The 20,720-nt window shown below is 34.8% G+C and overlaps 1 protein-coding gene across 3 annotated transcripts in view; it reads left to right on the top strand.

Moving 5' to 3' along the window:
- PTPRK (protein tyrosine phosphatase receptor type K) overlaps positions 1-20,720 on the top strand; it is a 479,445-nt gene that overhangs the window by 438,080 nt on the left and 20,645 nt on the right. For all 3 annotated transcript variants that reach the window (XM_079780718.1, XM_079780717.1, XM_079780719.1), the window contains exons 15-19: positions 6,865-7,025; positions 13,916-14,100; positions 15,834-15,921; positions 17,158-17,234; positions 19,848-19,884. In XM_079780718.1, coding sequence (XP_079636844.1) covers positions 6,865-7,025; positions 13,916-14,100; positions 15,834-15,921; positions 17,158-17,234; positions 19,848-19,884 — 548 coding nt within the window. The remainder of the gene's footprint in view (positions 1-6,864; positions 7,026-13,915; positions 14,101-15,833; positions 15,922-17,157; positions 17,235-19,847; positions 19,885-20,720) is intronic.

Genomic DNA, 20,720 nt, shown 5'->3' with positions numbered 1-20,720 from the left:
GGGTGAAATTATCAGTTTTATTTGTTATTAGGATCTTTCTTATTCACGGCCTTCTATTTTAGAAATAACAAAAACATTTGAAACATAAATCTTATAAAGTATGCTAAAACAATCTCGAAGCATGATTGGGGGAGGGGGCATATATGCTCTGACAACTCTCTAAAATTGCATAATGTAGCAAATTCTTTGCTGGTTCATATTTTAAATGGTTAGATAAATGGGCCTCAAGCAAAATGTTTAATGTTGGAGTTTTCACAGTTGTACTTTAATTGATTGCCTTTTGGTAGAGAATTTGCTAGGGCTTTTATTTTTCTTCCTCATCACCTCCATGATTAGTAAAGTTTATAATTTTATACACAAAGTTACATACTTAAATATGTTGCCTTCCAATATATAACATTATAACTAAATTACTTGAATCTCTTACGTATCCAAGCAACTTTGTAATGACTTTTACTCATATTTTGTGTCACACATGTATCCTGTATGATTTAATCAAAACTATGTTTATTATACATACACAAAATCCTAGATATTATAACAATATTGGATAGTATCAAATTTAGGGAAACAATTTTAGTGTATAACATAGGTACCCATATAATACACAAATTTATAATAAAAATAATGAAAAGGCAAATCATTTTAGCCTTTAATGATCTTTATTTTTATGAGAAATGATTAGGTTTCTCAAGATTGTATCCCTCACTGGGAATAATAACATATATAGGTATACTTCTCATGTTGAAAATGTTCTGTGTATTTTGGTTGTGTGAAAAAATGGTTTGGAATTCAATTTAGTGAAATTCTACAGCTAAGGGTATACATAAAGTAAGTTTTTAGGCTAAGAAAAGGGATATTGCATCTTTCAAAACGCAATGCCATTTTTTAATTTAATTGCTGTTGAATTATTTCCAAATGTATGCCATTATTTCATTGGTTATGTATTATATTTTAAATGCACAGCATGGATGCTTTAATAATTCCAAACATAAATGTGAAATTATGTTTCAATACAGTAAATGCTTGTGTATGATATCATCTTCACATACATCTACTGTAGACATATTTTTGTGTATATTATAGTGTTTGGTGCATATGTATATTCACTTAATATATGTATGTACCTGTGTACCACTAAGATATAATGACTTATTTTAAAAATTTAGGTATCATTCTGCATATATCCTATATTAACCTAATAGATCTTTATATTTTGTATCTAAAGAATAATAATCAATTCAGTGTACAAGTTCTATAAACAGCTGTTCCATCTTTCATGACATTTAGATGGTAATGGAGGATGTGCTTAACTGCATGTTAAAGATACACAATCCATTTAATTTTTCAATTTTTTTGGCTATAAAAGAAATGTCAGCATGTTATTTTTTTCCCAAATTATGTATTTTAAATTTTATTTTTCTATTGCATATCTGTCTAATTGCATGGCAAAAGATATCTAACCAGTGCATGAGCAAATTGAAATGCAAACCAAAAAAAACATGAATTTTATTTTATTTCATTTTATTTTTAACGCACATTTTTCTGCTTTATTGAATGTGACAGAGTCACGCTTTTCATTCACCATTGCTTCTCTTTTTCCACTGTCTGTGATTTGCTTGCCAGGAGGAGCTACTATTCTTACTCCTACTACCTGTAAGTAGAAAATGGGTGATATACGACTTTACGTGTGTTAAAGATGCAGTATCCCTTTTTGAAAACAAAAACAAAAAAAAAACAGGATGTTTGCAATTTTGGTGACATTTCAAAAATTGTTTTTCTGGACTCTAAAACTATAAAGCTTACCTATTAACTTATTTTGTTAATCTTTTTAAAAAGGGATATTGTATTTCTGTATGTTCAGCTACATTTAATTTAAATTTTCAGTTTTCCATAAGTAGCTTTAGTCTACAGCCTAAAACATCATTTATTTACTTAAGTCAAACCTGTACCTTATCAATATGAGCCCTCACTTATCTGGCAGAGATAGTGGTTGTAACTCACTAATGCCTATCTTTGTGTAACACTGTTCTATTTGACAAAATGACCCAGGTGATGGATTCATAGAACAATCAAAAGTGGCTTCCCAGGATGCAAATCACATCAGGACGGATAGTGAAAACATCTGTGTCCACATTTCAAGGAATCCATGATGCGTTATAACTTCCAAATGAACACCTTTGGTCTGGCCCTCTAGGCTCTCAGTATAGTCTTGCGAAAACAAATGGGTAAATGCGTAATGCTGTAGTGACAGATAAATAGAAAACAATTCAGAGAAAAAAATATTATTGTTTATTTTAACATAAGTAGAATTATCCTACCTAATAAAATAGTAATATGCAAATTGACCGTACCTTCGCTATGCCCAAGCCACACCCACCAGCCAATCAGGGCAAGTATGCAAATTATCCAACAAAGATGGCGGTTAATTTGCATATGCTGAGGGAGGGAGGAGTGAAGACTGAAGACAACTTAGAAGGAAGAGGGAGGAAAAGCAGAAAGCAAGGTGGCTGCCAGAGGGAAAGCCGGGGCAGGGCGGGGCGGGGCAGGGCGGGCGGCAGTGACGCGCGGGTGCAGGCGCGGCGGCCGCAACAGCAGTGGCAGGATTCTTCCTGCAAATGGGCTACTAGTTATTTATAAAAAAAAAAACAAGACCAAGGTGGGGAAAAGCCCCTTCCACCTACACAAAACATACATATGTGTCACAAATCTCCCTTTCTCTCCCAAAGTCTTAGGTCATCCTACAATTAGGTATAGAATGATACTTTGGATAAGGATGGAGAGTATTATCCACTCTATTTTTCTAGTCATTCTCAGTTTGCTACCTTAGATGCCAGGATATACAGCCAATCCAAAGGAATGATACAACCAAGCGTTCATGGACATTGCTTGTATTTGGTCCACCACCTTTTAGGCTTAAGGACAGTGATTACACATGTTTGATTATACATGTATCCCTCGCTATTTATTTCATTAGATAAATTTAGTCTAGCTTAAGAACAAAACTTGTTGAGTCTCAATGACTATAACAGAATTTCGCCAACCTTTTAAAATATTATAAATGTTTGGCTTCTTAAAATCTGCTACACAAGCAGGTGTAAACTAAATCTGCTTATTCTGATGGGTCATAATATCCTTGTTAAATCATGTTGGATGAAGCCAGAGGTAATTAACTGTACCATTTCATACAATGATGGAGCACTTTCCCTCTTTATGGCTCACCCATATATCCATCTGCGGAAATTTATGCTGTTGGATGCTTTGATTATGAAAGTCGTTTGCACATCTGTCAAACTCAAGTAGTTGCAGAATGGTTTAACTGCCCTGAAGTGCACATTATATATACTTGTTGCTCAGGAGAGACAGAGCATCAAGCATACAGAAATCAATAAGTATTTAATTATGAGAATGCCAATAAGCTTCCCCTTAACTATCTATATATTGATAGTGTTAGAATGGGATTGTCTTTTTAGTGGATGGATAATATCCCAGGATTCTAGACTTGCTAGTAGATTATGATACTGTTATTGTAATATTTGTGGCTATTGGCATTATTAATCATAATTAGAAAGAATGTCACAGAGATATGCTTTTAAAAGCTGCTCAAACATAACTAGTGAAGTTAATCTTTAAATTTTTAAAGATTTTTAAAGATAAAAGTGGAAATAAATTTATTGGAATTTAAAAGTTAACCAGATGCAATCTTTGAGCTAACATTCATTGACATCATCATAGGAACGCTCAGTTCTTGATCAAAACACTTAACTATGATGTTTATATTTGTTTGTAATAACCTGAATTACAGCCTACCTCACAGAGTTGTGAGAATTAAGATATTAGAACCAAACTGATGATGCTTGGTTGGCAGATACTAACAAAGGCTACAGTCCCTGTAATTTGACAACTAACAAAGGTTTGTGATTCTGAAAAGTAAAGATCCTGTGTAGCTATGAAAACTTTTACCTGCCATGAATTTGATAAGTTCATTGCTTCATATTTTTTCTTAATCATGAAACATATAAATTATATATTTTAAAGTAAAACCTCAAAGTCCAAACATGCCTTTTCTATTTGCTTTGAACTGCCCATCCTCAAAATTTTAACTTTTTAATCCATATTCCATGGTGTGTTACATTTATCCAATTTAATCTCTTAAAGTTTTGGAAGAACGAATTTATTATTTCTTCTTGCCCGGCAAAGACTGGAAGTTATTTTTTAAACTATATATATTTTTTTGCTGTTGCAAAAGTTTTAAATGGCAAAACATTTGTGCTGCATTCCCATTGTAACAATTAATGTTTCACTCCTAGGGTAAGAAGATGCTTTACATTATAGTACACTTGTAATGTATCATTTAATGATGTCAGCAACTGGGGATAGTTAAGAGTATAGGCCTTGAAACCAGGTCATTTTTCACTGCTTATTAGATAAACAACCTTGGGCAAGTTATTTAACTTGTCTGAGCCTCAATAAACTCATCTTTACAGTCAGAACTCTCATGCCTTTTTCAGTAGGTTGATCTGAGAATTAACTGAATTAGCAAATGAAAAGTGTGAAGCATATCACAGGCCTATTCATTCAACAAGTATTTTATTTTATTTGAGTGCCTGCTATGTGCCAGACACTGCTCTAAGTGCTAGGAATATACAGATGGTTCTTCCCTGTGTGGAACACACAGTGGGGAAAAGAATTAATAGGACACTTGCAATGATATGTGATGAGTGTTATTAGAGATAGAAAACGTGGTGCTAGAAACTCACCTAGCAGGAAAACCTAACCTGAAACAGGTTGTTGGAATTAGTCAGAGAAGCCTGCCTACTGAGGTGAGACACAACGCAAGTTAACCAGAAATTAGAGGTACAAGAACCTTGTAGGTCAATGAACAAATATCCTACATCACATCAAAGAGGTAAGTTTGGAAAGTCAAGTCTGTAGACCAAAATATGATCTGCTAATGTTTAATTTGCTTCATACACTATTGCAAACAATAAAAGCACTTGAAAAAATCAGGACATTTAATGTGAATATTTAGATTCATTAGTTCTCCTTAAATGTAATTTAAAAAGCAGAAGCTTAACACTTCTGGGATCAGATGCCAATAGTCACCTAGATAAGTTGCCCCTAAGCTGCTCTCCAGGTCTCCACAATCCCCACACTTCAGGACGTGTCTTCCCACTGCAGCAGCACTCATTCACAGTTCCTGTCTGGAACCTGTAAGGTTATTATGGGGATTTTACTGCCTCGCCTAGAAAAAAAGAGATAATGACTTTTCAATGAATAGAGCAAATATTGCTAATAATGGTGGTGGTGTGGTGATGGTGGAGGTGGTAGTGGTTGTGATGGTGTAGTTAGTGGTAGTAATGCTGTTGGTGGTGGTGCTAGTTCTTATTATATTTTTGTCATTGTTTTCTTACTACTAGTACTGTCATTATTATTATTATTATTATTATTATCATTATTATTTTAAAAAGTGCTACTTCAATCCCTAAAGCTTAGTTTCCGACTGTCTTATTTAGGTGTCAGATCTGCTGTGTTCATATGTTGGGTATGTTGGGTAAAAACTCCCTGAGGTTAAGTATTATAATTCTCGGGGAGGGGGTGGGGTGGGGGAGGGAAGTATTCTATTCAGGAGTAGCTCTTGAATTGCTAGGTTGAATTTTGAAAGGAAACGCTTTGGGGCATAAATACAACTATAATATGAGCCTTTAAATAAAGTGTTTGTAGCATATTTTCTCTAGTAAAGATACTAATGAGAATCAGAAGAATATATCCTAGCTAATAATCTAGCTGAGAAGTGGTATTCTTAAAACAACTAAAGAATATTTCAGAGACGACATAAACTGCTGCCATAAATTTAGAAACATAATCTGGCTACTACAGGCTTTTAGAGTGCCTTTATTTATATCATCTAAATCGCCTTGTTAATGTGATGTAAACGTTTTATATATCCTTAATGTTTTTATTACATGTTTCATGTGTAACAGTCACAAAGAATCATAAGGTATTTCATATCTTTGATATTAAGATAAAGATTTCAGTATTTGAGTAGCTGAAAAGTCTTAACTCTTCTATTTTCCAAGTCATTTGTCCCACTGACTTTATAAGGCATTTCTATAGTGGATACTCCGCCATGTGATTCTAAAACAAGCTTTTAGGATTTGACCGTGTCTGTAATTCAAGATTATAATCATTTGTGTAATGCATCTAATTTTTCATATGGTATATAACGTTTTCCTATTTTCCTGTGTATTTGCATTATATTTAGCTGTTGTTGATTTTACAAGCCTCCAGATTAGTTTTGGGTTAATGTTATAAGTAAATTGATAAATATGTTAATGCTACACATGTTGCATTTTACTGAATAATAAAACAGAGAATGAAGAATGGGATTGCTTTGTTTATTTTAATTGGATGAGTATAACAAAATAAACTTTAAAAAGTAGTCACGTTATTCCTCAGAAGAACTTCTAAAAGTTGACAAAAGAATTAATCACCCAAGAGGAAAACCAAAATTTAGCTTTAGCTTAAATTTTTCTTGAATAGCTCTAATAAGGAAATATTCACATATGGTTGTTATAAAGTGTAGTTATATTTTATAATATTTTATTTTAATGATAAAATGTAAGAAATAAGAGGTTTGGGTTGACAGCTTGAATGTTGAAACACCCACATGACAAATAAGCTAGTTCCATAGCAACCAAAATACATTGTTTGAGTGTGGAACTTAATTCCCGAAATGATGACCTAAGTTTTGTAAACCACATCTATATCCTTATCCTTGGGCTTTTCTGAACTACATACTGCTGGTGTCAACTCTCCTTCAAGCTTCACACTGAGGTTCCCCTTTTGTATTTGCCTTGGCAGCAAGCTCGCTAAGAAGCGCAAGGATGCTATGGGGAACACCCGGCAGGAGATGACTCACATGGTGAATGCTATGGACCGAAGCTATGCAGATCAGAGCACTCTGCATGCGGAAGATCCTCTTTCCATCACCTTCATGGACCAACATAATTTTAGCCCAAGATGTAAGTTCTTTAAATTTTTCACAAATGATTTTTAAAGCTGTTTTTTAGTGCACTCTTGCAGTCACTATTAAAATTTTCATAAATGATTTTTGAAGCTGTTTAGTGCACTCTGCAGTCAACACGTTGTCTTTTGAATAGTGAGAGAAAATAAGGAAAAGGGAGAAACAGCTAGAAAGAGAAAAAAGCGATAGAGAATATTATGGAATTCATAAGAACTTATTTTCATTCTTGATAGTAGGTTCACCTTAATGTTAAACTGCATGAATTTTATTACTATGTCATTATAAGATATATTCATATACACCACTCAGACCAAATCATATGTCATTGCTTTAATATACTTGATTGCCTACGTAAAATGAGTTTATGTCAGATTTATAGTTATTTTTCCATTTGAGTCTTCCTTTGTGCAAGATAAAATTCTTTGTGAGATAAGAAACATCATATTCTTTCTGCGGATTATTGGCATTGGTAAAATTATTCTATTAAAATATTCTATATACTCCTGGAGAATTTTAGTAACAAAAAGTTAACTGAGCCCAGCTGGCGTGGCTCAGTGGTTGAGCATCAACCCATGAACCAGGAGGTCATGGTTTGATTCTCAGTCAGGGCACATGCCTGAGTTGTAGGCTTGATCCCTAGTGGGAGGATGTGCAGGAGGCAGTCGATTGATAATTCTCTCTCATCATTGATGTTTCTGTCTCTCTCTGCCTCTCCCTTCCTCTCTGAAATTAATAATATATATATGAAGTTAGCTGGGGGAAAGAGGAATATACATGCTCTTCAGTATCTGGTGTGAAGTTCAAAAGTTTACTTGAATAGGGGTTTGGCAGGGAATGGTGAAATCTGTTCAGCCATTCATCTGTCTACCACCTTATCTACCCATCCATATTAAGAATTCCTAATGTTGATCTATGAAGGCAGGACTTCTAAGATATTTCCACTGAAGTGCTGTTTAATGGCAAATGATTTGAAGAATTGCCTCATAATTAATATTAGTTTATCCTCAAATTTCCAATAAATTTTATATATTTTTTCTATAGCACTGTTTGTTACTTAAAAATAAGTTAAACTATCTAACTGTTTCTTTAAATCCTCAAGTAAATTGATGCTTGAGGAAAGCAAATCATGTTTATCCTAGGTCTTGTATATACAGGTGCATTCTTCCACAGATCCAAGAGGTTTGCTTACCTCAGTTGAAAAACATGTGTATAAGGGAAAAATAGACAATAAAACTATTATTTCTTATACATATTATAAGCATATGTTGTGGTAATATAGAGAAAATAAAGTGTTTGTAGGTTGTATGCATTTAGGTCTTTTCAGAAAGGGAAGGTTTTTTTTTCTGTAATGTTCAGCTTGGTGAAAATTTTCAGACATTTTGCAACCCATCATTTTCCTTGATATGTATGTAACCAAACAAGTTAGAAATGCTATAGTCATTTGGAAATTTAACTTTAATCAAGAGAGGGCCTTTCTTATCTATTTTATCTTTATTTCACTATAAGATAAATAACAGAGAAGAACATAAAATATTGTTGTAAGTAAATTTTCCTGAAAATGTAGATGTACCATCTCTCTAACTACTTGATTTAATAGTTAACCCATTAAGGATTTGAAAGCATTTTTGTTCCCCCAACTTTTCTATCTTTTGCCTATCTTATTAGGAAGCTTGAATTCAGCAGTATAACTATATTATGAACTTGGAAGAATGATTAAATATATTTCCCACTGTTAACTAAAAATAAAATAAAAATACTTGAATGAATGTGAGATAACTAGAGGCCCGGTGCACGAAATTCATGCACTGGGGCGGGGGGCAGGGAGGTGTGTCCCTCAGCCCAGCCTGCACCCTCTCCAATCTGGGACCCCTCAAGGGATGTCCGACTGCCACAATGTCCAGGACTGCTGGCTCCCAACCACTCGCCTGCCTGCCTGCCTGATTGCCCCTAACCACTTCTGCCTGTCAGCCTGATCACCCCCTAACCATTCCCCTGCCAGCCTGATAGATGCCTAACTGCTCCGCTGCTGGCCTGATTGCCCCTAACTGCCCTCTCCTGACAGCCTGGTCACCCCTAACTGCCCTCCCCTGACAGCCTGGTCGCCCCTAACTGCCCTCCCCTGCAGGCCTGGTTTCCCCCAACTGCCCTCCCCTGCAGGCCTGGTTCCCCCCAACTGCCCTCCCTGCAGGTCTGGTTACCCCCAACTGCCCTCCCCTCTAGGCCTGGTCCCCCCCAACTGCCTTCCTTACAGGCCTGGGTCCCCCCCCCCCCCAACTGTTCTCCCCTGCAGGCCTGGTCGCCCCCAACTGCCCTCCTCTGCTGGCCCGGTCACCCCTAACTGCCCTCCCCTGCAGGCCTGATTGCCCACAGCTGCCCTCCCCTGATGGCCATCCTGCGGCAGCCATCTTGTGTCCACATGGGGGAGGCCATCTTGTGTGTTGGATTGATGGTCAATTTGCAAAGTACTCTTTTATTAGATAGGATTATTTCTCCAAGTACCTTGCACTTGCTAGATCTAAAATACATGGGATTCCCCCCTATTTTAGAAACTTTATAATGTCAAGTTGAATATTCCTTGTTTTTTAAATTAAACTGAGTACTGAACTATAATTATATATGCACCTTTCTCTCTTGGTGTTTTGCAATGACCCAAACTGAAAGAGAATTTTACTTTTGCGGGTTATAGTAACCAAAGAAAGTTTAATAATGATACTTCTTAAGAAAACATAACTCTATTTTAAAGGAAACAACTTTAGGGCAATATGTTCCTTCATGAGCTTTGTTTTCTTATACAGTGCCCAATGATCCACTTGTGCCGACCGCTGTGTTAGGTGAGGCCCTAATTCTTTATCATCATTTTTGCATGGATCACAACTCCTTGCATGGGTTATAACTTTGTCAACAGAGTAATTATTCACAGTGCAGAAAGCAACTTGATTTAAAATATATAGTTATCACCTTATCAAAGAGAACAACTGTGGTAAATCTCATCAGATCTAGTGGAATTCAAATTAGTAAGGTGTGCTTTTCTAAAGCAACGCATTCACTAATTTTTGGTTCCATTAGATTTGCAGCAAAAGTACAGTGGCGCTTAATGTAAGACTTAGGTTTATTTATGCAGGTTAGTAGAATGAACCAAAATGCACAGGGACCAGTGCTACCAGAATAATTTCTTTATATGTAAAAATCTATCTGATGGGAAGGGATTTTCTAAATCCTCCTAATTTTATAGTTACTATATAACATCTAAGACAACTGGTATTATGAGTGATAAATAATTCCTTTTCAGATGTAAAATTACATTAATTTTTAATTTAATTACAGATTTAAGAATAGAATGAGTAGTTTCATTTCAATTTGTATTCTATTCCTTGACTGATTTCACACGAATGATTCATGACCATCTTGCTTATAATGTTCACAAGTTATATATCATTTTTAAACCAGTGTTTCTAATATTTAAGATTTACCCAAAGAAATGTAGAAATTACCAGAAAAATGTGTCTTAAACATTAGCAGTTTTCATATTTTATATTTAAATTTCTTGTGAACATAAAACTTTAGCTTATATTTTATGCATATTTTATTATGCATATATTCAGCATTCAGTTACCTTTTCATAACATTTTGGAACAGTTCCGCTAATGCAGTTAAGTAAAATACACCTTTTTCACTAAAATATTTAAAGTTATAATTTTGTAATATAAAGAATATATATCGTAAAAGAATCCTGAAGTCAGTGTTCTCTGTTGCTGATTGCACTCTCCCTTGAATGTCCACACCAATAATGGCAGGGAAGTGAACTGAGGAATTTGTCCCAAGGGGTAGCCTGACCATCAGGGAGAAGTCAGGAATCTTATCATTGTGAAGGCACCAAGTGCCTTTGAAAATGTCATCTTCGTTGAGCACTTTAGAAGGCTGTCAACATCAAATTAATAAGTAAAATTCAATTAAAATATTAACTCACTGGAAAAATATCAGCTGCCTAAATGTTAAAAAGTGATTACAGTAATATTTTAAGGACATTTAGATTTGGGTCCAAGTCTCAGTCCTCTTGTGGACTCATAGTAGAAACTCATGAAAATACTATAGCTTACATCTTTGCTTCCCCATCTGTAAAAGAGGTAATAATTCCTACAGTACCTTTTCCACAGTTTTGTAAAAGAGGAAATGAGATAATATATGTGAGTTTTTACAAACTATAAAGTTTAAAAGGTTATTATAATAGCTTTCCCTGTGAAAAGGGATATTTATGTTTAAGGAAGGCTAGAGTTAACACAATAGAGTCATCAAACCTGTTCATATAAACAGCCGTTATGCATTTTATTTCACTTTGAAAGTTGGGCTGTTTAATTTAAAAATATATACACATATATTTGCTGTTGAAAAGCTAACTCCCATTAATCATATCAGATGTAAAAATGACTTGCATTTCTCATCATTCATGGAGTCATGATGTTTACAGTTGTTTTGCATCCAACTGATTTTGTGTTTAGGAAGCAATTTTGAAATCATTTCAAATATTGCTTGATATTAATATCTACTTGCTGATTTTAAAAGAGCTTAGAAACTTTTCGTATTAATTCGTGTATTTGTTTTTTTGTGTTTTAATGCTTCTTTGGGTTAAAGTCCCTATAACTGGTAAGTGTATTGCAAAGAACTCTAGAAAACCTTTCCATCAAAGAAATACTTGAAGTTATTATTCTTAAATGTGCAATAAGGATAATGATTAGTACATGTACTCTCCCTACTAGTCACATTATGAGGTGGTTTAATGAGGCGGAAATGTTTGGAGATTAATAATTCATATGTGATTATTTTAAAGAATGCTGCTCATTGTACTACTGTATTAAAGCTTAATGCAAAACAAAAGGCATTTCATACTGGAACATAGTTACGGAAGATTTAGAATGTGGGTGAATTCTGTGTTTCTCACTGAGCCTTTCACAATGGCAGTGTTCCGCTGCTCCAGCAGGTCTGATGTGAGCGCTGGGGCTGCCCACAGAGCAGCTTAGGTGATTGCATTCCGCCTCACTGACATTATCTGTCCTCATCTCCTCCTGAGCTCAATAGCGCCCAGATCAGTAGCTTTTGATTAACTTTACTGGAGAGATGTATATGTATGTTCTCTCTGTCAGTCTATCCATTGTAATATTTTAGCAAAGATAGATCAGTTGAGGATATGCACCTAGGAAGAAGAAAATCTCATGAATTATGTTCGCTATAAAATGTTTGTGTCTAGAGGGGTGGGAAAAACCTAACTTAAGGGCATTAATTCAGTTGGGTGGTTAGGTCACAGCAGAATCCACCAGTGGTGTTTTTGATGCATTATGGTATTTTAGAAGTAAATGAGAAAAAAAATGCATTCAGCCTGATAAGCGAAAGTAAAGTAAATGCAATCAAGCTAAATTATAGAAGCATACAAATCTGATTGTGGGGTTCTTTTGTTTTGTTTTTTCCTTCTCCAGGAAGAAAAAATGTTTATCATGGGGACAACAATTCATTTTTTGCCATATCCTATTTGTAGAGTTGGTGATAGAACAGGCAAATGTACCAGCATTTGAAATATGTTTCACTGTTAATTAAATATTGTTCTCTACAGTATGCATTATCATTAAAAACAAAAGTTCCCCTAAGAGTGTACTTTCTCTTCTGTTAATGAGCATGGCAGTATAATGCTTTTCAAAGTAACACCCCTTAAAACATTTTTTAAGTGGTAAGTTTAAATGTGATACATATAAGCATGCTTTTTCTCATTGTAATGATTAGAACTATGGTCATTAAAATAATAATTATTCTTCATAGGTAAAATGTTCTTGTTTTTTTCCTTCCTTCTTATGACAGAAAGATGCTTAAAGTTTCTTTTCATTTTAAGCTATTAACACAATTGGGATGGGGCCTACACTTAACTGTGGGTGGTAAGGGAATCAACTGGTTTTAACGAATTCAATTATTGAAATGTTTATTGACTGCTTTGCACCAGGCACTAGGAATGAATTTTTTAAAAATGACTCTGTGTCTACCCTATAAATGTTTAGAGTTTAGTGAAGAAAAAAAAAACAGTAAACAAATTATTAAGAGATAAAATACATGAATGTAGAAAAAGAGGCCATGAGAATGTAAAGCAGGAGTTGTGAAGCCCAGCCTGGGTGGTCCAGGGAAGAATTTCAGAGGAAGTACCTACTACATATTTTGCCCAGAGACATAGGCTAGTTTCTTTCATACGGTAGCCAGAAGAGTCCAAATATATTAGCAATAGAAGCAACAACAATAATAATAAACCAAGTGGGTAGAGATTGCGTATAAATACACAGGGGACCTGGCTGGCAGACATAAAGGGTTCAGAGATGATTCTGTAGAATGCCCTTGTTTTCCTGTCTGGAGTGCCATGAGGAGAAGCCCCAAGTGGTTGGTCATAGTAAGGCCACAAGGGCAAGAAGAGCGTTCATGTGGGGATGGGTTGTCTACGGGGAGGTTGGCTTATGGCTGCGAAGGAGACTGTTTATTTTAATCAGCAACGAAAACACCTCTCCAATTGACTTGACTTTCTGTTCCCACTCTATACTGCTATGATTGCAGATACAGAGAAAAGGGAGAACCTGACAGAATCTCCCACTATACTTTTTAAAAGTGGACTAGATGTCTCTCTACACCTCAAAGCATCTTTCGCCTTGTTGAAATAAACATATGTACTCTGACCTTGTACCTTGAGCTGAAGTGAAAGGCTTTGTCTTTATGGGGATGCTGCCCTAGGCCTCTACTCTATTTCTTTCCCTTCCTCCTGTTACCAGAAAGATCTTGAGATCTTAAAAATCTGTGCATTGATATATATATTAAACAAGATAACTTTGTCTTCTTTTTAATGTTCTTGAATCTGAAAAATGCCAGATGAGAACCACAGTGCTACAGCAGAGTCCAGTCGTCTTCTTGATGTACCTCGCTACCTCTGTGAGGGGACAGAATCCCCTTACCAGACGGGACAGCTGCACCCAGCCATCAGGGTGGCCGATTTACTGCAGCACATTAATCTCATGAAGACATCAGACAGCTATGGGTTCAAAGAGGAATATGAGGTGAAAGTTTCTGTATTATGTTAAATGTTATTTCTAACTATTATACTCAGGGAAATTTAACAAATTCCCTCCCCTTAACATAACACAGAGTCAGATACTCTCTAGACACTAATCCTGTGTTTGCATGAAAAGTCAAGTGTGTAGCAAGATACCTTGGGTTCCACTGTATCATTACAGGTTCTGTCATTCAAATGACTTAGTCAGTAGGTACTTCTCTGCCTCTTTGTTTGTTGACCCTCTGTTGAGAAATGGGATGAAGCTTTGTGTTCTACATGTACTACTTGTCACTCTTAGTTTTGTTTTGAGCATTATTGTGGAGTGTAGCTGAGAGGGAAAAACAGAGCACTGCAAATCCAAATGTTCAGAAGCCAAAAGAAGGATATGAGAAATTCTTCTTCCTTGTTTCCCTTTCCTGCTCAAACAAAAATACCAGTAATTAAACTACAAGAGAAGTGATTTAAAGTAATCATTACAATACATAGCAAAAAGGAAACAGTTCCTTTGCCACCTTTGCCTACTGAGAAATGTCAGTATGATGTGGAGAAGGAAGATCTTTCACCACCATACACACACCACCACACGTGCATCACCATACATGCACCACAATACATATACCAGCATACATGTACCACCATACATGTACCACCATGCATGCACCCCATTTGTGCACCACCATATGTGTACCACCATACATGCATTGCCATATGCACACCACACATGTGCCACCACACATGCACCATCATACATGCACCACCATATGTGCACCACCTACATGCATCACCATACATGCACCTCCTTGCTTGTACCACCAAACATGCACATTTAAAATGAAAGAATTCAAGCACTAATTTTCTTTGCATTCAAAATGCATTCAACTCCATGAAGAATTCTCTAAATGCTACATTATATTTATAGATTATTACTTGTATAACTTAGTTTTGGAGTGAATACAATTATCTTTGAATTTCAAAAGTTGGTTTTAGATGTATGCCGGAAACACTATGCTGTGGTAACGAAATAGTGCAAGGAATTATCATATGCTGCCAGCACTGGTTCTTTTTGCTCATTTCCTTGTATTCCTGTGCACCTCACTTCAAAGCCCGTTGACTCTTTGAAGACCCCATTTCCTGTGTTGAGCAAAGTTAAAGCTTTTCTGCAAAAAGGAAAGCTATACCCATATTTTAAATTGCTACATATGGTAATTAAACCAATCAACAAATTCATCTGTTCCAAAATTCTTGGAGATGGTGACTTTTTTTAATTTTCATATGGTCTCTTGTAGAGACTCCGTGCTTTTCATGATCTTCAAAGAAACTGAAATGTGGTGTATTGCACATGATTTAATGAATAATTGTGGGGAAAACAAGTGTGGTTTTGTTCCTGTTATAAATGCTAAAGGAAGCACACTTGAAAGATAACTCATTAAAAGTAGTTTTGAAGTTTTTGATGCTTTGTCTACCTCCTTCTCACAAAGTTATAGCAATCTTAAATTTGAAATAATTTTAAGGCCTTTTTCCCCCCTAAAGTTGTTTCTTGTCCTTCATTTGAACTCAGTCCAATCCAAGATGAACAAGTAGGAATCCAGCAAATAAGCTTTGTTCTGAAATGGAACTTTACTACTGTAGGACTTCCTCCCTGAGAAAGTGGCTATTACTATTTTGGTCTTCACAACAGATAAACCTGATGCATGAAAAGGAATTAAATTCAGTCTGCTTGTTAATTTTTTTTTCTAGAGCTTCTTTGAAGGACAGTCAGCATCTTGGGATGTAGCAAAAAAAGACCAAAATAGAGCAAAAAACCGATATGGAAACATTATAGCATGTAAGTCCTCATAGAATTCTTGGTGAATGTAAATATTGTGGGTAGAAGATAAATAGTAAGTTGCAACCCCTCTTTATGTGGTTTTAAATTTTAAGAGAGTCCCAGGGTCTGACACATCTGTTTATAAAGCAATCTACTTAATATTCAAATGGCATTGGCTATTGGCTGTGACTCTGAAATTGTCATCATCCTCATTAATTAAATTGTTTCACACTCTTTCCACTGTGAATATAGTTCTATGTGATTATATGTTTGCACAAAATGCATGGGATGTTATGAAATAACTGAGAATATCAGACTATGAAAAGAAAGGTCTTCAATGGACACAGACACTGGGGTGGTGGGGGCTTGCCCAGGGTGGGAATGGTAGGGGGGTGGGGATCAGTTGGGGAAAAAGGAGACATGTAAAACTTTAGACAATAAAAAAAGACACTAATAAAAGAAAAAACAGAAAAGAAAGGTCTTGTCAGTGATAAATTACTGCTATACCTCCAAACCTATTCAAGGTGGGAGTGGTCTTCTTTCTACATACCTTTATTCCTTCCTTGGAGCCTGTACGAATTCCAATTGCTCCCTGTTATTTGTCCTTAGGGACTTCCTCCTCCTCAACTCTTCAATGTGTGTACATGGGTAAATAAATTAATTATCATGTGACACTTCAGCAGCAATGAGGAAAGTTAACATCATGTAGCATGTAACTAGCTATTTATTTACTTTGAGCACTCTATTACCAATGTAAATTATTTTAAAGATTCTTATGAATGCATCAGAATTTAATCTTGACTCTCAAGAAATAGGAAGTTGAGAGCAGAGTTAAAAATTCACTCCTTATTTCTGTGGCTCATTTGCTGTAAAGTACAGACAGAAGGACCCCACCCATTTAAAATTATGCCTAGGAAGCAAAATTAGGAATCAAGGCAAATTTAATTCCGTAGACAAGTCCATGACTCACATGACGATTCATTATACATTAATTATCGTGTCCCCTAAAAGCTTCCTAATTATGAAGATGTTAGTCACTAAAGCTTTATTAACAGAAGGTTATAACCGTGATAAGTAATAAGCTCATTAAAGTTCTTGTATTTCTTCTAATGACTGGTGTTTAAGGAAATGTAGATACTATATTATGGGTAAGCTCTTATCAACCATTGAATTATTCCAAGTCTCTGCCAGTGGCATTGTCTCAAGACGAGGGGAATATTTCATAGCTTTTATTTTATCATTTACAAATTTTAGACGACCACTCCAGAGTAATTTTGCAACCTGTCGAGGATGATCCTTCTTCAGATTACATTAATGCCAACTATATAGATGTAAGTATTTTTATAGCTCAGTGTGCCCAATTTGTTAGTTTATAGATGTGAACCCTTTTGCTTGTTATTACCTATAAAGTGATTGCTAGCTTTTAAAAATAAAGAAGAAACTGTACACTTTTTTCCTTGTTCTGCGTCCTAGTACTTACTGACGTTGTTGTGCTTTCTTTCACACCTGACTATGGTTTGGGCTGTAGATTTGGCTGTACAGGGATGTAAGTACCACTATATGTAAATAACAGTATCCTATTATGAGTACTTAATGTAACTACTCTTAATTACAGTTATTACTAATGCTTACTACTAGTTCTCTCTGCATGCTTCACGTAACTAGCTCATACAGTATATCTATGTTCATTTCTTTGTAATTCCTTTACATGTGTAAAGATCTGTTTTAGCTCCTTCCCTTTTCTGTGTTTAGAAAAACAGGACCATTTTGAGCTCTTGACAGTTTATTATGTACCTGAGTTTTATTTGTTGATGATTTCTGTTTCTGGCTTTTATTCTTACCCTTCCCCAAACATGTGAGAAGCTGGATAGTATGATGTGTTAGTGTTTCTGAAATTTTACTTTTTACATTTGACTTCTCATGTGAATAATGGATAGGGAGACTATTGTGTGGTGTGTGGTATTGGATTGTGAAGTATTAAAATTACTTAGGCAAAGTAGTTACTAAATTGCATTTGTAAAGTACACATATCACACATATATATATTGAATCATACAAATAAAAAAAAGTTTGTTGTAATCATACATTTCACTGGTAATTTTAGTTAAAAACATATCTACATGTACATTCTCTCTTCAATGGAAAATAAATTTTCTAATAAAAGATAAAATATTGTTGAGGAGGCAATACATTATATTACATATAAGAAGAACAGCCTCTTCACTTATACTTCCTGGTTCAAAATCACACTGGAAATCGTGGGAATACTATTTCATCTCTCAGCCTCAGTTTCCTCTTCACAGTGGAGGTAATGATAGTACTAATCTTATTTGTTGTGAGAATTAAATAAAGCAATGCATATTGAGCACTTAGCACAATCTTAGCACATGTGAAGTACTTACTAAAATAAACTTCAATTTACCTAGGTGTGCTAAAATTAATCAGGTCAAAATATAGTTATTTTGTGAAGTGTCATTATTTATATTTTAACTAATAAATTTTATAAATTATAATCACAATATATTCATTAAATTTTTAATCCTCGTTTTATTCTCACTCAATATTTAAAATGTATTAGACATCTTAACATGGAAAACTTTTGGTCTACTTATTAAAATTAACATTTCTCTGACAAATGTGTGTTTCTTCTTACCTATATAATTTAACCTTGATTTTCTACCAAGGCATATACACTGGAGCCTTAGCATAATGCTACTTTATGGTTCATATATAAAAAGCGTGTCCTAAGACTATTTTTATCTCACATTTCTGTTAAGACCCCAGTGTATTTTGGCTAATCATTACACAATATCATAATTTTCCCTCTCCTATCAATTTGTTATGCTTAAAAGATGTCTCCTGCAATTGGTAAATTTTTCATAAAAATCAGGAGATAAAATGCTTATAAAGCTTGAAACAAATTTTTCATAAAACGCTGTGCTATGTGGGTATATTAAGGAATAAAAACTTCCAATTTTGCAACAGTATACTGCTCAACCTATTAAGTTTTAGATAGGAGATCTTCGTTTATATGCATGTATATCTGTATTGAGTCATCCACACCAAAATGTGGATAAATTGTACCACAGGCTTTTTACTAAAACACTCTGGTAAATACACAACAAATTCAAAGCTTAGCCTGTTATACCATTAACATTTTTGCTACTCGGGGTCTATTGCAGTTTAAACTAATTAATAGTAACTACAAAACTATTCCTTCTCAGGAATAATTTCTTTATTGAAACAATATTAGATCTTTAACCACACAGAGTTCTTGGCACATTAAAAAGAGAGAAAAAAATACTAAACTTTATTGTTCAAGACAAGTATACTTTAAAACTCTTTGTTTCTCTGTACGTGTGTGTACCTATAATTATGTGTGAGTAAATTATTATCAGCACACATAAATGGTTTTGGCAGATTCATGAATATGTTATAGAGTAGGAATATTCTGTATGAAATCTCAGCAGGATTTTGATTTGATGCACACATGCATTGTCCAGCTCTAACATTGGAATGTTCTCTTATTTTTTTATGGTTCTAATATGTCGTTGTCCATTTGTAATGCAGTGTGTTGTACCTTTGGATGATAAAGTGAGAATTGGTATTTTTTAACACAATTTTTCCAGGAATGAATGATTAAAGCTTAACATGAAGGCATAAACATTTTAGTGAAACCAAACAAAATCTATGAGGTTATTCCCTAAGAAACAAATCTCAATTATGCAATATATATTCTAATCAGAGCCCTTAAAATATTTATTTTTTAATCTTACCTTTCAGATAACCTAGGTTTGAGCAGTGAACTATGAGTTCACTACTCATTTCTGGACTTTTTACTATAACTTAATCTTAACAGGTGGTTGTCTTCATCTTTTTATGCCTTCATTCTTTTTATTCCGATACTGATGTAAAATTATGACTAATTTGTTCTCCTATTTTAGGGCTACCAGAGACCAAGCCACTACATTGCAACTCAAGGTAAAACTTTGCCTTTTTAAGTGTTATACCAAAAACAAACTTACTTATTCATCCATGTGGTATTTTTTGCAATTTTACCTACATTGGCTGAAGAAAAATAACACCGCTCTTTATTCATTTGTATAATACAAGTTGTTTTATCTGTATAAAACGTATATAAACTTTGATTAATTTTTTTTATTGCAAGTAAAAGAAAAGCTGCTGGTAGTTTCTGTGATTTGGTTCTTGGTATCCTGATGTCCCAGAGCTCTAGTCAGTAGTGCTGGGCAGAGGAATTTCTTACTTTGATGAAAGCCAGGGAAGCCTCATCTCATGGAAGGTGCCCATTTCTTTGTAGCAGTCTGTCAGCCTGGAATGTAATAGTACCCAAGACCAATATTTTTATAATGAGATGTTAGACTATCTTCCAGCAGTTTTGTGGGTTTTTTTTTTACAAGTTAAGGCTGAGACAAAACAAAGGGCTAAAGGGAACTTTGTCAGGTTTGTTCTTTGTTGGAAAATAAGAAAGAAGGTAGAGAAAACTTGTTACAGTGGCACATTGGGGAGTAAAAGTGTTCTAACATCAAAAACAAAAACACCTTCAGTCTCTCCAAATTGAGCACTGGTCATTAGGAGAGAAACTTGCACATCTATTTGTATAAAAGAGAAAAGTTACATTGCTCTTTGACAGAAGGCATGTTTTTTCATTGTTTTCACATATATTGGAGTAATTGAGTTTAATTGTATATAAACCTTTCAAAGTTGGAAAACTCATTTATGGTGAACATTCTTCTAGTTTCATGGTAATGAGTAAAGCCCAGGAGGAGCTTTCACAGTTTGCAGATGATACTCTATGT

This window comes from Cnephaeus nilssonii (genome assembly GCF_951640355.1).
Source record: "Cnephaeus nilssonii genome assembly, chromosome: 9".
In the NCBI taxonomy this organism is placed as follows: Eukaryota; Metazoa; Chordata; class Mammalia; order Chiroptera; family Vespertilionidae; genus Cnephaeus; species Cnephaeus nilssonii.
The sequence above is the reverse complement of the archived record's forward strand: the minus strand, read 5'-3'. Positions and strand labels throughout refer to the sequence as shown.